The sequence below is a fragment of the Siphateles boraxobius genome, unplaced genomic scaffold (assembly GCF_051911475.1).
Source record: "Siphateles boraxobius isolate OS27281-9 unplaced genomic scaffold, OSU_SipBor_1 11, whole genome shotgun sequence".
In the NCBI taxonomy this organism is placed as follows: Eukaryota; Metazoa; Chordata; class Actinopteri; order Cypriniformes; family Leuciscidae; genus Siphateles; species Siphateles boraxobius.
In genome coordinates this window covers 5,120,777-5,137,367 of record NW_027508711.1, presented here as the reverse complement: position 1 = coordinate 5,137,367, position 16,591 = coordinate 5,120,777, and the positions used below count along the sequence as shown (strand labels likewise).

The 16,591-nt window shown below is 43.4% G+C and overlaps 2 protein-coding genes across 3 annotated transcripts in view; both read right to left on the bottom strand.

Moving 5' to 3' along the window:
• LOC143699880 (uncharacterized) overlaps positions 1-16,591 on the bottom strand; it is a 36,296-nt gene that overhangs the window by 15,325 nt on the left and 4,380 nt on the right. The window lies entirely within an intron of this gene.
• Positions 8,254-9,782, bottom strand: LOC143757216 (three-finger toxin MALT0070C-like). Of its 2 annotated transcripts, none has more exons than XM_077248182.1 (4): positions 9,545-9,782; positions 9,356-9,472; positions 9,081-9,203; positions 8,254-8,750 (listed from the first exon to the last, which is right to left on the bottom strand). In XM_077248182.1, exons 1-4 carry the CDS (start codon positions 9,594-9,596, stop codon positions 8,683-8,685), a joined length of 360 nt encoding a protein of 119 aa, XP_077104297.1. In that variant the 5' UTR covers positions 9,597-9,782; the 3' UTR covers positions 8,254-8,682. The 2 variants fall into 2 exon arrangements, with proteins under 2 accessions (XP_077104297.1, XP_077104306.1); XM_077248191.1 differs by having other exon boundaries at positions 8,258-8,750; positions 9,081-9,200; positions 9,545-9,763.

The window sequence follows — 16,591 nt, the reverse complement described above, 5'->3', positions numbered from 1 at the left end:
ACCTCACAATGGCAAATAATGTGTTACAAGAAGGGAAGATGCAGGGTTCCTGGGTGCACAGGAAAACGTCTCGGTTACGTATGTAACCCTCGTTCCCTGAGTAGGAAACGGAGACGTTTCGTCGGATGACGACGAATGGGGGGTTTCGCTTAGAACACCTATCGACTTCGAGTATTACAAAACGAGCCAATGGCGATGAAATGCCATGGGTCTGCGGAATTTGCATAGCTTATCTCCGCCCCACCGCGTGGGTATAAAGGAGGACGCCGGCAACATGCAGGTATGTCTTCGCTGAGGAGCCGAGACTGAACTCAGGCGTCTGCCCAGCGGTACAGCGGAAGTGGCAGGGAGATGTAACGTCTCCGTTCCCTACTCAGGGAACGAGGGTTACATACGTAACCGAGACGTTCCCTTTCGTAGTCACTCCGAGTTACGTCGGATAACGACGAATGGGGGTCCCCGTGAAATCACGCCACCTTCACAGCTGTCTTCCAGTGCCCTGCGAAAGTCTGATCCCCCTGTCGTGATACTGGCACGGACGAAGGAGTCCGACTTAACACAGGAATACCAAAGTACACTGGGAAGCATATCTCAGAGGAGATATGCCGCAGCATGCCTACCCGTAGCGAGGACTTAAGAAACACATATGGCCGGAGGGCTTCATATGGAGGAACGCTGGAGTGACCAGCCCGAAGGGGTGGCAACATTCAACTCCAGGAGGGCAAGGTGGCTTGCCAAGGGAAAGACACATGCTCAAGGAGGCTTACAGTGGAAATACACATGTGGGGGTTACTCAGGGAGGAACCATGCACACGGAGGCACCTAGCCGACGCCCAGGCAATAGACACTGGCGCCAGCGTCCACAGTGCTGGAGGAACTCAGGGCTTCAGAGAGGAAGGCTCACCTGAGGAATCATCACACGTATCCAGTCCGTGGAGTGGAATGGCGAGCAAGCGAAGACACCTGAGCGGGTCCAGTACTAGCTAACTGAAGCGAGGACACGAGAGGACACGAGCTCCACTCGGAGATTATAGAATCTGGCGAATGTGTTGGGTGTCGCCCAGCCTGCAGCTCTACAAGTGTCTGCCAGCGAGGCGCCATGCGCTAGAGCCCAAGAGGAAGCCACACTCCGGGTGGAGTGGGCTGTCACACCAAGGGGGCACGGTCGGCCTTGCTGTTGGTAAGCCAAAGCAATGGCATCCACTATCCAGTGAGACAACCTCTGCTTTGAGAGAGCCTTTCCCTTCAGTCTCCCACCATAACAGACAAAGAGCTGGTCTGAGGTCCTGAAACACTGCGTTCTGTCTACGTAAGCACGGAGAGCGCGTACTGGACAGAGCAGTGCCAAGGCTGGGTCTGCCTCCTCCCGGGGCAGCGCTTGCAGGTACACCACCTGGTCCCGGAAGGGAGTGGCGGGAACCTTGGGCACATATCCAGACCGGGGTCTCAGGATCACGTGAGAGTGACCGGGCCCGAATTTCAGGCACGCTTCGTCAACGGAGAATGCGTGCAGGTCCCCTACCCTCTTGATAGAGGCCAAAGCAACCAGGAGCGCTGTCTTCATAGACAGAAACTTAAGCTCAACTGAATGCAGAGGCTCAAAGGGAGCCCTCTGCAGGGCATTTAAGACCACTGAGAGGTCCCAAGAGGGAACGAGAGTAGGGCGAGGAGGATTCAGACTCCTCGCTCCTCTCAGGAACCTGACGATCAGGTCGTGCTTCCCCAGAGACTTACCTTGAACTGCTTCATGATATGCGGCGATAGCGGCCACATACACCTTCAGGGTGGAGGGAGACAGCCTTCGCTCCAACCCATCTTGCAGGAAGGAAAGCACAACAGAGATCGAGCATCTCCTGGGGTCTTCTCGACGAGAAGAGCACCAGTTGACGAAGAGGTTCCACTTCAACGCATAGACATGTCTCGTGGACGATGCTCTAGCGGAAGTGATGGTAGCCGCCACCGCTGGTAGCAGGGTACTCAAACCTGCCTCGTCCCGTCCAGGAGCCACACGTGGAGCCTCCAGAGATCGGGTCGAGGGTGCCAAAGGGTGCCCCGTCGGAATTGGCCAAGGAGGTGCTGTCGCGAGGAGTACCAGTTCGGAGAACCAGGTCCGGGTGGGCCAATACGGCGCAACCAGAATGAGTTGCTCCTCGTCCTCCTTGATTTTGCACAAGGTCTGTGCGAGAAGGCTCACTGGGGGACCGTAGGCCAGCTGTGCGCCAGTGCATCCGTGCCGAGGGAGCCCTCGGTCAGGGAATAGAACAGGGCGCAATGGGTCGAGTCGTGAGAGGCAAACAGATCTATCTGTGCGTCCCCGAACTGGTCCCAAATCAGCTGAACCGACTGGGGATGGAGTCGCCATTCGCCGGAGATGGGCCGAAACCGTGACAGCTCGTCGGCTGCAAAGTTCCGATCTCCCGGAATGTAGATAGCACGAAGGGACCTCAGGTGCTTCTGACTCCATAAGAGGAGGTGGCGTGCGAGTTGCGACATACGGCGGGAGCGTAGACCACCCTGACGGTTGATGTACGCTACAGTCGCAGTATTGTCTGAACGGACTAGTACATGTTGACCCTTGAGCAACGTGCGAAAACGGTGCAGGGCAAGGCGTACTGCCAGCAACTCGAGGCAATTGACATGCAGAAGGCGCTGGGGTCCTGTCCAGGAGCCCGCGGCAGCATGTCCGTTGCACATGGCGCCTCAGCCCGTGGAAGAGGCATCTGTGGAGACAACAACATGCCTGGAAACTCGTTCTAGGGGAACACCGGCCCGTAGAAAACTGAGGTTCCACCACGGGGTGAAGATCTGACGGCAGGTTGGAGTTACTGTAACTCGGAGCGTGCCATGATGGCATGCCCACCTCGGGACTCGATCGTGAAGCCACAGCTGAAGCGGTCTCATATGAAGCAATCCGAGCGGAGTTGCCGCGGCTGCAGATGCCATATGCCCCAGGAGCCTCTGAAACAATTTCAGTGGGACCGCACTCTTGTTTAATGGCTGAGTGGAGAAGGCGACCAAGTCCATTCCGAGAAAAGAGCTCCTCTGCATGGGGCAAAAGTTTACTCCTTTCCCAGTTGACCCGAAGGCCCAGACGAGCTAGGTGCCGGAGCACTGGGTCCCTGTATTCGCAAACCTGGTCTCAGGAGTGAGCTTAAGACATCCAGTCACCGAGATAGTTCAGGATGCGAACCCCGTGTTCCCATGGAGGAACAAGGGCTGCCTCAACAACCTTGTGAAGGCGCGAGGAGACAGGGCTAGCCTGAATGGGAGAACAGCGTACTGATATGCGCGCGCCCTGACAGCAGAACGTAGGTACGATCTGAGTCGAAGGAGAACGGAGACATAAGAGTAGGCGTCCTTCAGGTCGATCGCTGCAAACCAATCCTGTGGCCGCACACATCCAGAAATGCGTTTGGCCAGGAGCATCTTGAACGGCAGCCTGTGAAGGGAGCGGTTCAGATGCATAGGTCCAGGATTGGCCGTAACCCACCAGACTTCTCCGGGACAATGAGGTAGGGGCTGTAAACCCGGACCTCATCTCTGCTGGAGGGACAGTCTCAATCGCACCCTTCGCCAGTAGGGAGCAACCTCCGCTCTCATGATAGGGGCATAGCCACCGACCAAAGTGGAGCGGACTCCCATGAAGCAGGGAGGAGACCGTGCGAACTGAATCGCATAGCCGAGCCGATGGTTCGCACGACCCAGCGGAACAGATAGGGAAGCTCTAGTGCAGGCTCCCAACTGTGCCAGCGGAGTGAAGAACCTCAGACGTCCCCCCGGTGGTGCAGCGAAGCGGAATGACCAGCCCAGACGAGGACGGCATAGCGGCCCGGTGTGGGGGCAAGGTCATAACCGCACCCTGACAGAGGAGGCCAGGGAAGGACCAGCGTTCCACGGGGGCCTGCTCTGTCAGGGGTCTGGCGACAGAGGGGGACAGGGGCGAAACGGTCCATGGACGGCACGCCGTGTCAACCACCTCTGGGGCAGAGGGGGATGAGGAGAGCACGGCTTGTGGGCGGCGCTCTGTGTCGTCCGAGAACTCTGTATGCTCAGAGAGGAGAGAGTCAGTTCTTTCTGAATAAGGATTCTTCCCCAGCCCTCCACCGGGGAAAGGAGTGGCCCTGCTACCAACTCCTGGAAAGAACTGAGTCTCATCTCTGAGCAGCCCATCTCAAAAGTGCCGCTTAACCCGGCGTTTAGCGGGGTGCGGGGCTGGAGAGGGCTGTGGCATCCCCCTACGGTCTTCCAGAGCCAGGCCCGGGTGAACGGGCGGGGTTGGAACCGTGGCAGGGAGCCTTCGGCGGTGGGCAGACTGAGGGATCTGAGCGGACGGCGGGGCCGTCGGGCAGAATAACCTCAATCTGCTCACGGGCGGTTGAGAACTGTTGGGCATAAGCACTCAACCGCACCGCCGAAGAGGCCGACCTGAGAGATGGGGGTGTCGAGCAGATGGGTCCGCCCGACATCTTGCACATCAGACTGGTCAGCCCCAAACTGGTGAACATCACCTGACTCCGAGAGCGTACGGCCACTTTCGTCGCTCGGAGAGCAAGGTCAGTGGCGGCGCGCAGCTCACTGAAGAGCCTCGGGTCAGTCCCGCCCTCCTGCATGTCCATGAGCGTCTGGGTCAGGTAGACCAGCAGAACGGTCATGGGATGCAGTGAGGCAGCTGCCTGTCCTGTGGCACTATAGGATTTCGCCACAGATTACTGTGACGAAAAGAACTACAGGCTTTGGACGGGTGCTTAGGATTGCGCCGGGAAGCACTCTGAGGACACAGTAGCATGGCAACAGAGCGTTCAACCGGGGAACCCCAGTGTACCCATGGGCAGCGGCCCCTGAGGGGAGGAAAGGCGGATGAGACCAACGAGAGGACCCGTGAACTCATCATGCACGTCCGGGAGGAAAGATATTGGGGTTTGCCGTGGACGCGTCGGCGGCCTCACCCAAAAACCAATCGTCCCGGGAAAGCATGGCCATCATCTCTGGATCAGACTCAGGCACAGCCGTATGCACACCAGAGGGTGGCAGCTGTGAAGAGTCGTCATTTCCAGAAGAATCAAGCCCACCTAGTGATGCTGCTACAGACACAGCATCATCCTCTGTAGCTTCAAATGAAAACACACGGGCCACCCGAGGGTAGACTCGTGGAATCATCAGTTCACTAGCGGGCACCGTCATTAAAGAGGGGGGGCTGGGGCGTGGACACAGAGTCGGCGCCTTGTTCCAGACCAACACCCTCAGGTCACCCTGTCCACCAGCCGAAGATCGGGTAGTGGATGAGGGGACTCTCACTCTTGCGAGTTCACCGAGTCTCGACCTATATATGACGCGATGATCACGTTCCCAGAGAGAACATGAGTCATCCACGAGCACTGTTCAAGCATGATCAAAGCCCAAACACACTAGACAGCGCTCGTGCCCATCAGAGTCCGATACCAGTCCGCTGCAACCAGAAATGCACGGGCGAGCCGTCTTTAAAAAGACGTGCCGCGTGCGAGCTCTTTTATGAGAGGAGAAAAAAAAAAACTCCGCGATGTTGAAGCGCACAGGGAGACACACACACACTGGCAGATCACTGCAAAGATCAGCAGGCACTGTGAACTCGCTGCAGATCGCCGTCACACCAACACCTGAGAGAGAAGCTCGTCTCGTAGAGCGAAGTCAGAGATGATTGTGGAGTGAAGAAATATTCTTGGCTCCGAAGCGAAAACATACCTGCATGTTGCCGACGTCCTCCTTTATACCCACGCGGTGGGGCGGAGATACGCTATGCAAATTCCGCAGACCCATGGCATTTCATCGCCATTGGCTCGTTTTGTAATACTCGAAGTCAATAGGTGTTCTAAGCGAAACCCCCCATTCGTCGTCATCCGACGTAACTTGGAGTGACTACGAAAGGGAACCCAAAGTCACCAAAGTTACTCCAATGTGCAGCATCTACCTGGATGATGTGACGTCAGCCATATTGTGCCAGAACACCCACCACACACCAGCTTACTGATGACTCGCAGTCTCCGCTCTACTTCAGCCCATAGCTGTTCTATCGGGTCGAGTCAGGACAGGTGCGCAGTCATGTTAGAACAGAAAGGGGCCATCTACAAACTGTTCCCACAAAGTTGGGGGCATGAAATTGTCCAAAATGTCTTGAAAATAATAAAAAATAATTTAATAATACATAATAATAGTTAAAAATAATTTCTTTCTTTCTCAAAACTAAGTTTTGTTTTCTAAGTGATCAACTTATGTACAAGTGTTTGCCCACATTATTGGCTGTAGGTCATCAGTAAATTAATGTGGCATTTAAATGACAGTGTTTCCCAAATGAAAAACAAGAGCTGTTAGTTTTGAATGATGTGTGTAATGCAATTTGAAAAAAATGTAAAACAAACTGTGACAGAGTATGATGAAAGATACAGTATGGAATGAACCAAGAAAATCTTAAAATTGCATGGAACTGAGAAGCATGAATGGAAGCAACAAAAAAGACTGCAATAAAAAAACAAAAACAAGAGACAATTATTTTAATGCAAGCAAAAAAAAAATGTTTTTGCACACATCAGCTTTGGAATAAAATAAAAGAAGTCTGGAAATCTGTTTGTAAGTAATCTGTACTTAATCTGTGTTTTAAAAACATGATTAAGTAGATTAAGGCCTACTCCTGTCTTAATATAAACCCTGTCTGGGAAACCGCCCGTAAATATTTAACTAAGTTATTCTTGCCACTATAACTTATGAATCCCTAAAGACAAGTTTATGGGTAAATACATAAATATAATGCAGTAATTTTATTTTAGCACTCATCAGCCTGCAGTAGCCAAGATGATGTTCCTGGAAACAATACATAAGAACAGCAGAAACAAACTATACAACCAATTAAACACCAAATTACAAAACATTATTAGGATATGTGAAAGTGAATAAATTGATGTGTGTGTGTGTGTGTGTGTGTGTGTGCGTGCGTGCGTGCGTGCGTGCGTGCGTGCGTGCGTGCGTTATAAATGTGTGTATTTAGTTATAAATGTGTGCTGTGTAAGTTAGCCTATAGCCCTAATACTTTTGGAAATTATAACTTAAAACAAAAACAAATAATAACCCATAAAGATACGTTATAATAATTATATAAAATGGATAATTAGCAATTACTTAATATACATTGTAACATTACTCAAGCACAGTAGTCAGTAAAGCAATGCCACAATAAACTGAATGATATGTAGGTAGGCTACATTTAAAGGTAAGTCTGCTTTTCTAAAATATTATACTTCAATACGTACAGAATGTGCGCGTTAAGAAACACGTTCAAAGTGGTCGTCTTAACATGGTAAAACTGTGTATCACACGCACTAAAGTAACCCGACGACAACTGCCGCCTTAACACGACAAGAATGAGCGTGTCTACAGGTTCAAAAGAAACACGTAAAAAATTGCCGCGTTAACGCGGACAAACAGTGCGTGTTGACGCGGTCAAATTTCACGCGTTTCGTTTAAAGACTATTGGCCCCGATCGCGTTCCGTAGAGAGCAGGCGTCGATTGCAAGTGACGTCACTTGCAGAGGAAGCGCTCGTGTCTGTCTCAGAGTGCAAGTGACGTCACTTGCAGAGGAAGCGCTCGTGTCTGTCTGAGAGTGCAAGTGACGTCACTTGCAGAGGAAGCGCTCGTGTCTGTCTGAGAGTGCAAGTGACGTCACTTGCAGAGGAAGCGCTCGTGTCTGAGAGTGCAAGTCCGAGAGTGCAAGCGACGTCACTTGTCTGCAGCCAGACGCTATTGGTTGACACGGACAAATTTCACGCGTTTCGTTTAAAGACTATTGGCCCCGATCGCGTTCCATACAACTGTGCGCGACTGCAGAATCTGACACGTGCGACCTTGCGCTCGCGAGAGGTTTTTGACACGCGTCAGCATGACATCAGAGCAAGGCACTCGGACACTTTTCTAACCGGCATGCATTACCGGTGATCACCGGTGATCGGTTCAGTGCAGATTTTGCTCATCTCAATCATACTAAATGTTACTGCTGAATTATCCACCATAGTTTAAAATAGAATTTTGGTCATAGATTATGATCATATATTTTTTTGATTTTTCTTTATAATGAAGTTGTCTGTATGAAGTAGATTGTGTTTAACACACAAAAGAGTGATTATCAGGCAGGTCAACACAGAGTTATAGAAATTCTACTTGATTTAAAAAAAACTGCGCTGGTATCGGATCGTATCGGTCGATACTCAGAATGTTTGGTATCGGATCGGATCGGTTCAGAAAAAATGGTATCGCTGCATCCCTATTCCTAAGCATTTCAACCTTTGACTTAAACCTTACTATTTGAACCACCAAAAGAAACTGAAGTTGGACAAATTTCCAGCCACTCACAGAAATAACTGAGAAAAATGTTATACAGGTGTAAATCTTTTACTATACAGCATTTAAACACACTTTTTTAAAACAGTAAAGTTTTTCTTTAATTCTTGCATTCTATAATAACTTTTATTTTAAGCATAGGTAATGTACAGTTTACATCTGATGGAGTATTTTGTTTAATATTCATTTAATAATGTACTTTCAGTTCCTTAAACCAAAGAACATCAGTGCAACAAACAATCTTTATTCAGTAAAGTATAGCAATGCATCATCCATATTCACTGGTGTTTGCTGTAGAATCTGAAGAGCAGAATCTGGACTCACAGAAACAGGAAGAAGAAGAGCAGCGGAGAGAAGGACAGGAAGAAGCTTCCCTTATACATTCCATCTAAACAACATGATAAAGAAATTAGTATTAATTAGTACTACTAATAATAGTATTAAAAATGGCATGTTCATTGTTGATCAATTTCATCACATTTTTGAAAAAACTCTTTGAAGCACTTGACTAATTCATAATTTCATAATCTCCTTTTTGTGCTGTTCAAGCTTTACACTATTTAAATTTTGACTACTCTTGATATTGTGTCTTATGAACAATAGCTTGTGTGTTAGTATTGTTTGTTTAAATTATTGAATTACTTGTATTAATGTTTGTATAATTTCCTCATTTTAAGTTAATGTGGATAAAATCAAACAGTCAATTAAAGCCCAATACCTGCTGCATTGCAAAGGTCAGTGTCACAGCACTGGACAGACAACGACCCTCCATCTATCTGTTGGGTCCCTGGTTTACATTGACTTGCACACGCTTTAGTGATGAACACCTTAGTGGAACCTGCTAAAAAAAGACAAACAACCATAAAATAGGATAATAAAACAATTCCAAGATTTGCAGTTATGTGAAAAGATCAACAAGTATACTTTCTCTCCAGCGGTACTATCAATTTCAGTGAATTATTACAGCAGATTTACACATCACACTGGACTTACCTGATTGTTCCACTATACTGCTTGCACATTTAGAAAATCCATCTGGACATGTTTCCACTTTTGCTTTACAGGAACCCGTCGAATCAGGCATGCATGAGTAACACTTAAGAGAATATCCTTAAAGACAAAGAGATATATTTACCAGTATGTGTATCAAATAATACATTCAATATTTGCTGTTTCTTGTACCTCCAGTGAGAAAACCGAAAAGAAGAACAACAGAGACTCGCAGATCCATCATGTGTCAGGAACAGAATGAAATAACAAAGTTTCCGTTCCTTTTATGTCTGTTCGATTGCAAATTTGGACAGTTGCAACATGGCTTATCTCTCCACTCAGGAATGTGAGCGGATGTTCATATTACACATACTCAGTTAGCCCATCTTCCCGCATATGACCAATCCTTCTGCAAATAATTAATAACTAAATACATTTCAAGTTAAAAAGTATATATATTTTTTATTTTATTTTTCATACAGTCTAAAATGTTTGCGGGACACATTGTAAAGTTATATCATTTTAATCCGTGTTTTCTTACCTTTTAAAATGCATAGCTTGCATGTGTCAAAGCTATTGTGTCAAGCTAACAGAGCAAGTCTTCCCTTATCACAACAATGATTTAAACGTTGTTGTAAAATCTTGTCATAACTTAAATAAATTATAACTTTATTTATTAACAAACCACCCATTTTAATAGTCAGGTATCTCCCCTTTTTATTTAAGCAAACAGTTTTTAAAAATCAGACTAGGCATATATTGATCTGTTCTGTGTTTTCAGTATGCCTCACGAGACGAAATGAACAACAGATAGGGCTTTCCCTCTGTTCTGATGTAAGCAGCAAGCATACTGAAGCGTAAAGGCATGACACTGAGTCTGAGGCAAAAAACGTCTCAGGTTACGACTGTAACCTTTGTTCCCTGAACAGGGAACTCGCACTGCATCGATGACGCTTTGGGGAACGCCTCAGTGTCATCATCGCAGCGCGAGTTCCCTTTCGAAAGGGAACTTTGTTATTTGCCTCATAACCTAGCAAGAATAAAATCCAACATTCACTTTACACAGTTAATGTAAGCTTTCACAGAAGTATTATTAAATGTCATTAAAGGGCTGATTTTTATTAAAATAAATATTTTATAATTCGTAATAATTAGCAAAACTTGGTTGTTACTTGAAAATGTTTTCCCCCAGCCAACCTAACTTAGGGAAGACCCTGTGCACAAGTAAAATAAATACATTTGAAAATTATGTTAAATAATGATTTTATTACCTTTTAATGACTGTTGCTCTTTCAACCTTCCCCAGTGTTTTGGGTTCATGTTTCATGTTACAGTCATGTTCTTGTCTTGTCATGTGATTCCCTTGCCCTCATGTGATCCTGCCATGTGCTTCCTGTGTGTCATGTTGTCATTAGTTAATAGAAAGGCTTGTTCGACTTGAACCGGCGCTGCACAGACCGATCGGCTGATGACATCAAAGTACCGCGAGAGCGATTCAAAAGCATAAGGAGCCATCTGCTTTCTAATCGCTCTCGCGGTACTTTGATATCATCAACCGATCGGTCTGTGCAGCGCCGGTTCAAGTCGAACAAACCTAGAGTGCCGAAGTTATGACGTCACTTTGTAGGACAACTCGGAAGTTAGCGGCGGTTCCCTCGATCGAAAAGCTATGCATATTCCACTTAGACTTTTGGAAAATCGCAAAAAATAAGATCTGTGTTCAACAAAGAGTTGTGACCCTTACACGTTTTGTCTATCAAGATAATCTTTACAAGTTTATCCAAAATCTATATATTTTGAAGCCTATATAAAGTTTAAAAACCCACAAGCAGACACAGTAAAGTTTAAAAAACCACAAGCAGGTTATAGACCCTAACTTGTGTGTTTTATGTCATAGATCAAAAGGTGAAAATATTTAGAGACTTTGTTAACCACAGACCTTATTTCAGGCGATTTAGCAAAAACCCATACAAAAAACCCATAGACTTTAGGGCGAGGGAACTGGAAGTGCTAAAATGCTAACTCACTTCCGCGTTTTGGCCTACAAAGTGACGTCATAACTTCGGCACTCTATTGTCTAATAATGTTTACAGGTGTGTCTTGTTTAGTGATTGGTCCATGTGTGTATTTAAGCCCTCATGTTTGCCATGCATTTCTGTCTAGTATTGTTCATTTAACCACTGTGTGGTGAATGTTAGTTCATGTCAAGTTGTTCGTAGTCAAGTAGCCTATTTGTTTTGCATTTTGTTCATATTTGGATTTAAATAATCTGCACTTGGGTTCTGCAACTCGCATCCAATGGATTCGTTACACCCGGCCTATCTTGGGGTCGGTTGTAACATTTGACTTTGTCTGTTCAAGTATAAATTGTATTCATTATCATATATATGTACACATGTTGCAGCAGTGTGGATGGGTAGCTTACAGATGTGGGTATATTGAATTAAAATTTTGACTTTACAATACAAAGTCTCTGAGAAACTCAATGAAATGCAAAAGGTGTTGCAACCGTCTCCACTCTCTCCCATACAAAAGATGATCTGCTACCAGCCGCTGATAAATAATGTTGTTTTAAATGTATTCAAAATGGTACAACATTTTGAAAACATTTCACAAGGGGAAAAAGAGTGAACTATGTTGCAATTAAGTTGAATTTAAGGTGTAAATAAGTAAAGCTGAAATTAAAAGATTAATAACGATAGAAGAAATGGAAAAAAAATTGGATAATGAAAAAAAAGGGAAGACATTTATATCAGGTTCAATAGTGTGTTGGTGTTGAGAGAATAAGGTATGGCAATAGAAGGAAGGATGTTATCATATAAAGAAATCAAGACTAAATTACAGTTTGCATATAATAGGGAAACATGAAAATGATAATTGTGACAAATGTGGACATAATTCTTCACAACTGTGTTTTATATGAAGGAGAAAGATTTCAGCTATCTCAATAGAAATTAATAATATAGGCTATCTCTGCATGTGGTATTATGAAATGGATGCAATCAAAAGTATATGAAGAACTATTATTTTTATTTTGCCTATTCCCCTTATCCCTTGCAATATTCTTGATCAGATATTTAAATAGATGTACACACACGCACACACACACACACACACACACACAGGACCAATAGGTGGCGGCAATGCACCTTTTAAGTTGGTTTGCCAAACTACCATAAAACTCAAGAAGAAGAAGATACAAAGAAAGCCTGTTGATTGAATCTAACAGCGCTCAACATGAGCGAATTCAGTGCGAGTGAATCGATCATTTCTCCCTCATTACTGCTATTTAAAACAAGAAAAGATGGATGAACGTCGGAAGGAATTGTAAGACACTGTACAACTTCATAATATTTATCATCGCCCAATCAGTATCTGAATCGCAGAAAGACTTCAATAAAACAGGTAAACCACTTTTACCTCAGGAAAGTGTTATCGTTATTCTTAACTTTGTCATTTCATCTGAATAACAACATTTCTGAGATTTAGAAATTCAAAACAGTTTTGAGTTTAATTGATGAATTTTTCTCTGGAAAATGGTGATCTGTGACCACACGGCTTTAATAACTGAGGACGATGCGATATGCATTTCAAGCATATATGAAGCAGCTATATGCGATGCAATATGATTCACCCTATTACGATACAGTGCGATACGATTCAACAATGCCCCCAACCAACCCCCAACACACACACACACTTTTTTTAATTCACAAAAATATTTGTATTCAGTGTTCAACTCCTTGTTATTATTTTTTTCAAACAAAGGAAATTCAAGATAGATTTAAACCTTCAGTATTCTTTGTTGCAACCATACTTTGCAGAAATTCTTTACAACTTGTAAAGAAAAAACTCTGCTCAGTTATAGCCTACAGTAACTTACAGTAACACAAGTCAACCTGCCATACCAAACAAGACCACAGGGAGATGTCAAATGACTGATTACTATATGGATCCATTCTGAATAAATAAACACACCAAACAAATGAAAAATAAAAACATTCTGAATATGTGGAAAATGTCAGAACAAGCAATCGTGTCTTGGAGCGTCCGATGTTCCTATACATCTGTAGAAAAGGCTCCAAAGTTATGTTAGTGTTGCTATTATTTAGTATAGTTGACCATATTAGGCTTTATGTTTCACGTTTACTTCCATTTATTCAGTGCTTGTAACGGTAGCCAAAGCGCGCGCTGGTTTGTATACTATGTCACGTCACACCGTTAGTATGCAGTACGATAGAGATAGTCAGTCAGTCAGATTGTAGATGTGAGCTGCACCTTTCTTGAGAGTGTGCGTAAATGAGAAGAGTAAGTACATCTGTGATATTGTATTATTTGTCAAACTAGTTGTTATGTCTGTTATTTGATGTGGATAAGAGTTAGTAGTTTAAGGAGTCGCTATGCGACCGTGGTGCTAATTATATCCGCGTTTCGTACATTTCACGTTCGAGCTTCGGCTCGTCTGATTTAGTACATCGGGTTAAAGATATGTAATATCGTGTTTAGATGTGTTTATACTTTCATATTTGTTGTTAGGATTGCTCAGTACTTTTGTAGTTGAGTAAAATAAGAAGCTATAAAGTGTATCATAGATGACAGTAAGTGCTGTCTATGTTAGTGGGGATTTAACTTATGATAGAAAATCTGAAGATCATAAGTGTTTGAATCGTTTCATTATGCTTACAGTATTAAAGTTTAAGAGATATCCTGTATAGTTATATTCTGACTTTTGCTTATTTTATGTTTAGTAATGTATATTAGTGCTTAGAGAGGAATGAGCGTATGCATATGTTTCATTTATTAATTTGTATTTGTTTCTCTCTTTACAGAAACCACATTCTCACATACTCTCACACACACAATCAGAACTACATAAGAAAGAGGGAATAAACAAACAGCAGAAGAACTATCTCTCCGTTCTTTATTTCATACTCTGGAATGGCCTTAAGTGGTGTTCTGGCGGACACACCTGAGTGATCTTGGTGATAAACCCAGAACTAGCACATAGACTGAGCGTCTACCTATTATCTTCACTACAACATCAGTGGTTCTCAAACTTTTTCGGTCATCAGCCACTTTGGACAAGGGGGAATTTTCAAGCCCCACCTGCCCCCATCGCCCCAACACAATGCTAATGAAATACACAACAAGCTTAACAAGAGCGCACATATACATGGTTTGTTTGCGCATCAGTAATAGCGGGCTCACGCATACCTAATGTATGATTCCTGTATGTCACTGTAATCGTCTTTACCTTTATTACAATCGTAATAAAGTGATTGAGAATATTGAAAACCACTGTTCTGTGACGCCTCGGTCTCCGTAGTGTTGTGAAACGTCATATTCACGTAGCAGCATGGTGATGAGAAACAGTTTAGATTGGAGAAATCAATCTACATATAAAATATTGGTCACAAATTATTGGTCACTTTCTAAATAATAAAAGTATAGCGCATATACTAATAATTATATATAAATAAATAGTTTTAGAAACGATGAATCATACAATCCCTTCTACCCACCATGGAGGTCCCCGAGAACCGGACCTCTCTGTTTTTCCAAGGTGTATAATAAAGGTTGTGAAATATTTGCCTAATATTAACTCTAATTTGGTGCTGCATGAATATTGCACAATGCCAAGACCTCCTTCTCATCTTGTTCTTACACTGCTCATCAATGTCAAAATGTTTGAGATAACCAATCAAATCAATGTAGACAGGCTTTATGTTCACTGTTTATGTTCACTAAAATGCGAGATAAGATGTAAGTAGCTAAACTAAACATTTAATATTTGACAACTGTTTTACGATAGAAATGTTTAACGACTGACAGAAATAATCAGGAATGCAAACTAATAAACTTTTTGTCTAATTTCGCCATTTTGAATTTAAAATCTAGCTAAATTTGTGTGAATTATGTAATTCGTAACTGTCAACGTGACGAAACAAGGAACATTAACAAAGATGTTTTTGTCATATTAGTCATAAGATTAATAATGAAGGTATTTTGTATACCTTATTTTGAATGACTTTAATTAGCATAGTCATATGATTTATAAATCAAATTATTAATCAAAGCTCAGCTTTGGGAAGGAAAGAGATACAGGGCAAGATAAGAAGATTATGTTTTATAAGTATTATGTTGAATATTAAACTGTTTCGTGTCTTTTTCTTAATGAGGGGTTTGTTGACACATTCGTGTTTTTAGATTTGTGTATTTGAGTATTATTAAAAAGATCAAATTTAATGTTCTTAATATAATGGGGATAATGTTTAATTATTCTGAGTTATACATTTCAGACATCTTTGGTATTAAAACCTATAGTGAAATCATTCAATTTAAATTCATAGTGTTCCTATTATTAGGCTTCATACCTTCAGGTAAAATATGGGCAACTAAATATGTATTCATTTACATTAAGCTGACAATTTTATCCAAAGCGACTTACAATTGCTATATGTCACAGGTCGCATGCCTCTGGAGCAACTAGGGGTTAAGTGTCTTGCTCAGGGACACATTGGTGTCTCACAGGATTCGAACCCAGTTCTCTCAAATCAAAGGCATGTGTCTTATCCATTGCGCCATCACCACTCCACAATTCATAGGCCTGCATATAACATTAACTTTTCAGATTAATCACTATGAATGGAGTTCTGCCTTGTCTTGTTCAAAATAATTAAAATTAATTTAAATTGCATAGTTGATTTAGTATTTTACATTAATGACTCTAAAAACAACACACAGTTGAGAGAGAAAATGCATGTGTAACAGTATGGTTCCATGCGTCAGGTCTTAAAGTGACAGCAGCCTAATATTCCTGCTGCCAAATTATGAGACATTTTTAATACTATCTATATGGCAGTTTTCTATGGAAGCTTGTTTCCGCCACTAAATAAATAAATAAATAATAATAATTGCTACTTTTTATCTCACAATTCTGACTTTTTTTCTCACAATTGCGAGTTTACATCTCACAATTCTCACTTTATTTCTCAGAATTGTGAGATATAAAGTCAGAATTATGAGATATAAAGTCAGAATTGCGTGTTATTAAGTCAGAATTGTGAGATATAAAGTCGCAATTGCGTGATATAAAGTCGCAATTGCGTGTTATAAAGTCAGAATTGTGAGATATAAACTATTCTGAGAGGAAAAAAGTCCGTCTTTTTTCCCCCATAGAATTGGACTTTATAACTCGCAATTGCGAGTTTATATCTCACAATTCTGACTTTATAACAC

What these genes read in the sequence shown, in the direction of transcription:
- LOC143757216 (XM_077248182.1), bottom strand. Translation starts at nt 9,596, where the DNA reads ATGATGGATCTGCGAGTCTCTGTTGTTCTTCTTTTCGGTTTTCTCACT. An exon ending in TTTCGGTTTTCTCACTGGAG is followed by an intron (nt 9,473 to 9,544) that starts GTACAAGAAACA and finishes TTTGTCTTTAAG; the next exon opens with GATATTCTCTTAAGTGTTAC. An exon ending in CAGTATAGTGGAACAATCAG is followed by an intron (nt 9,204 to 9,355) that starts GTAAGTCCAGTG and finishes GTCTTTTTTTAG; the next exon opens with CAGGTTCCACTAAGGTGTTC.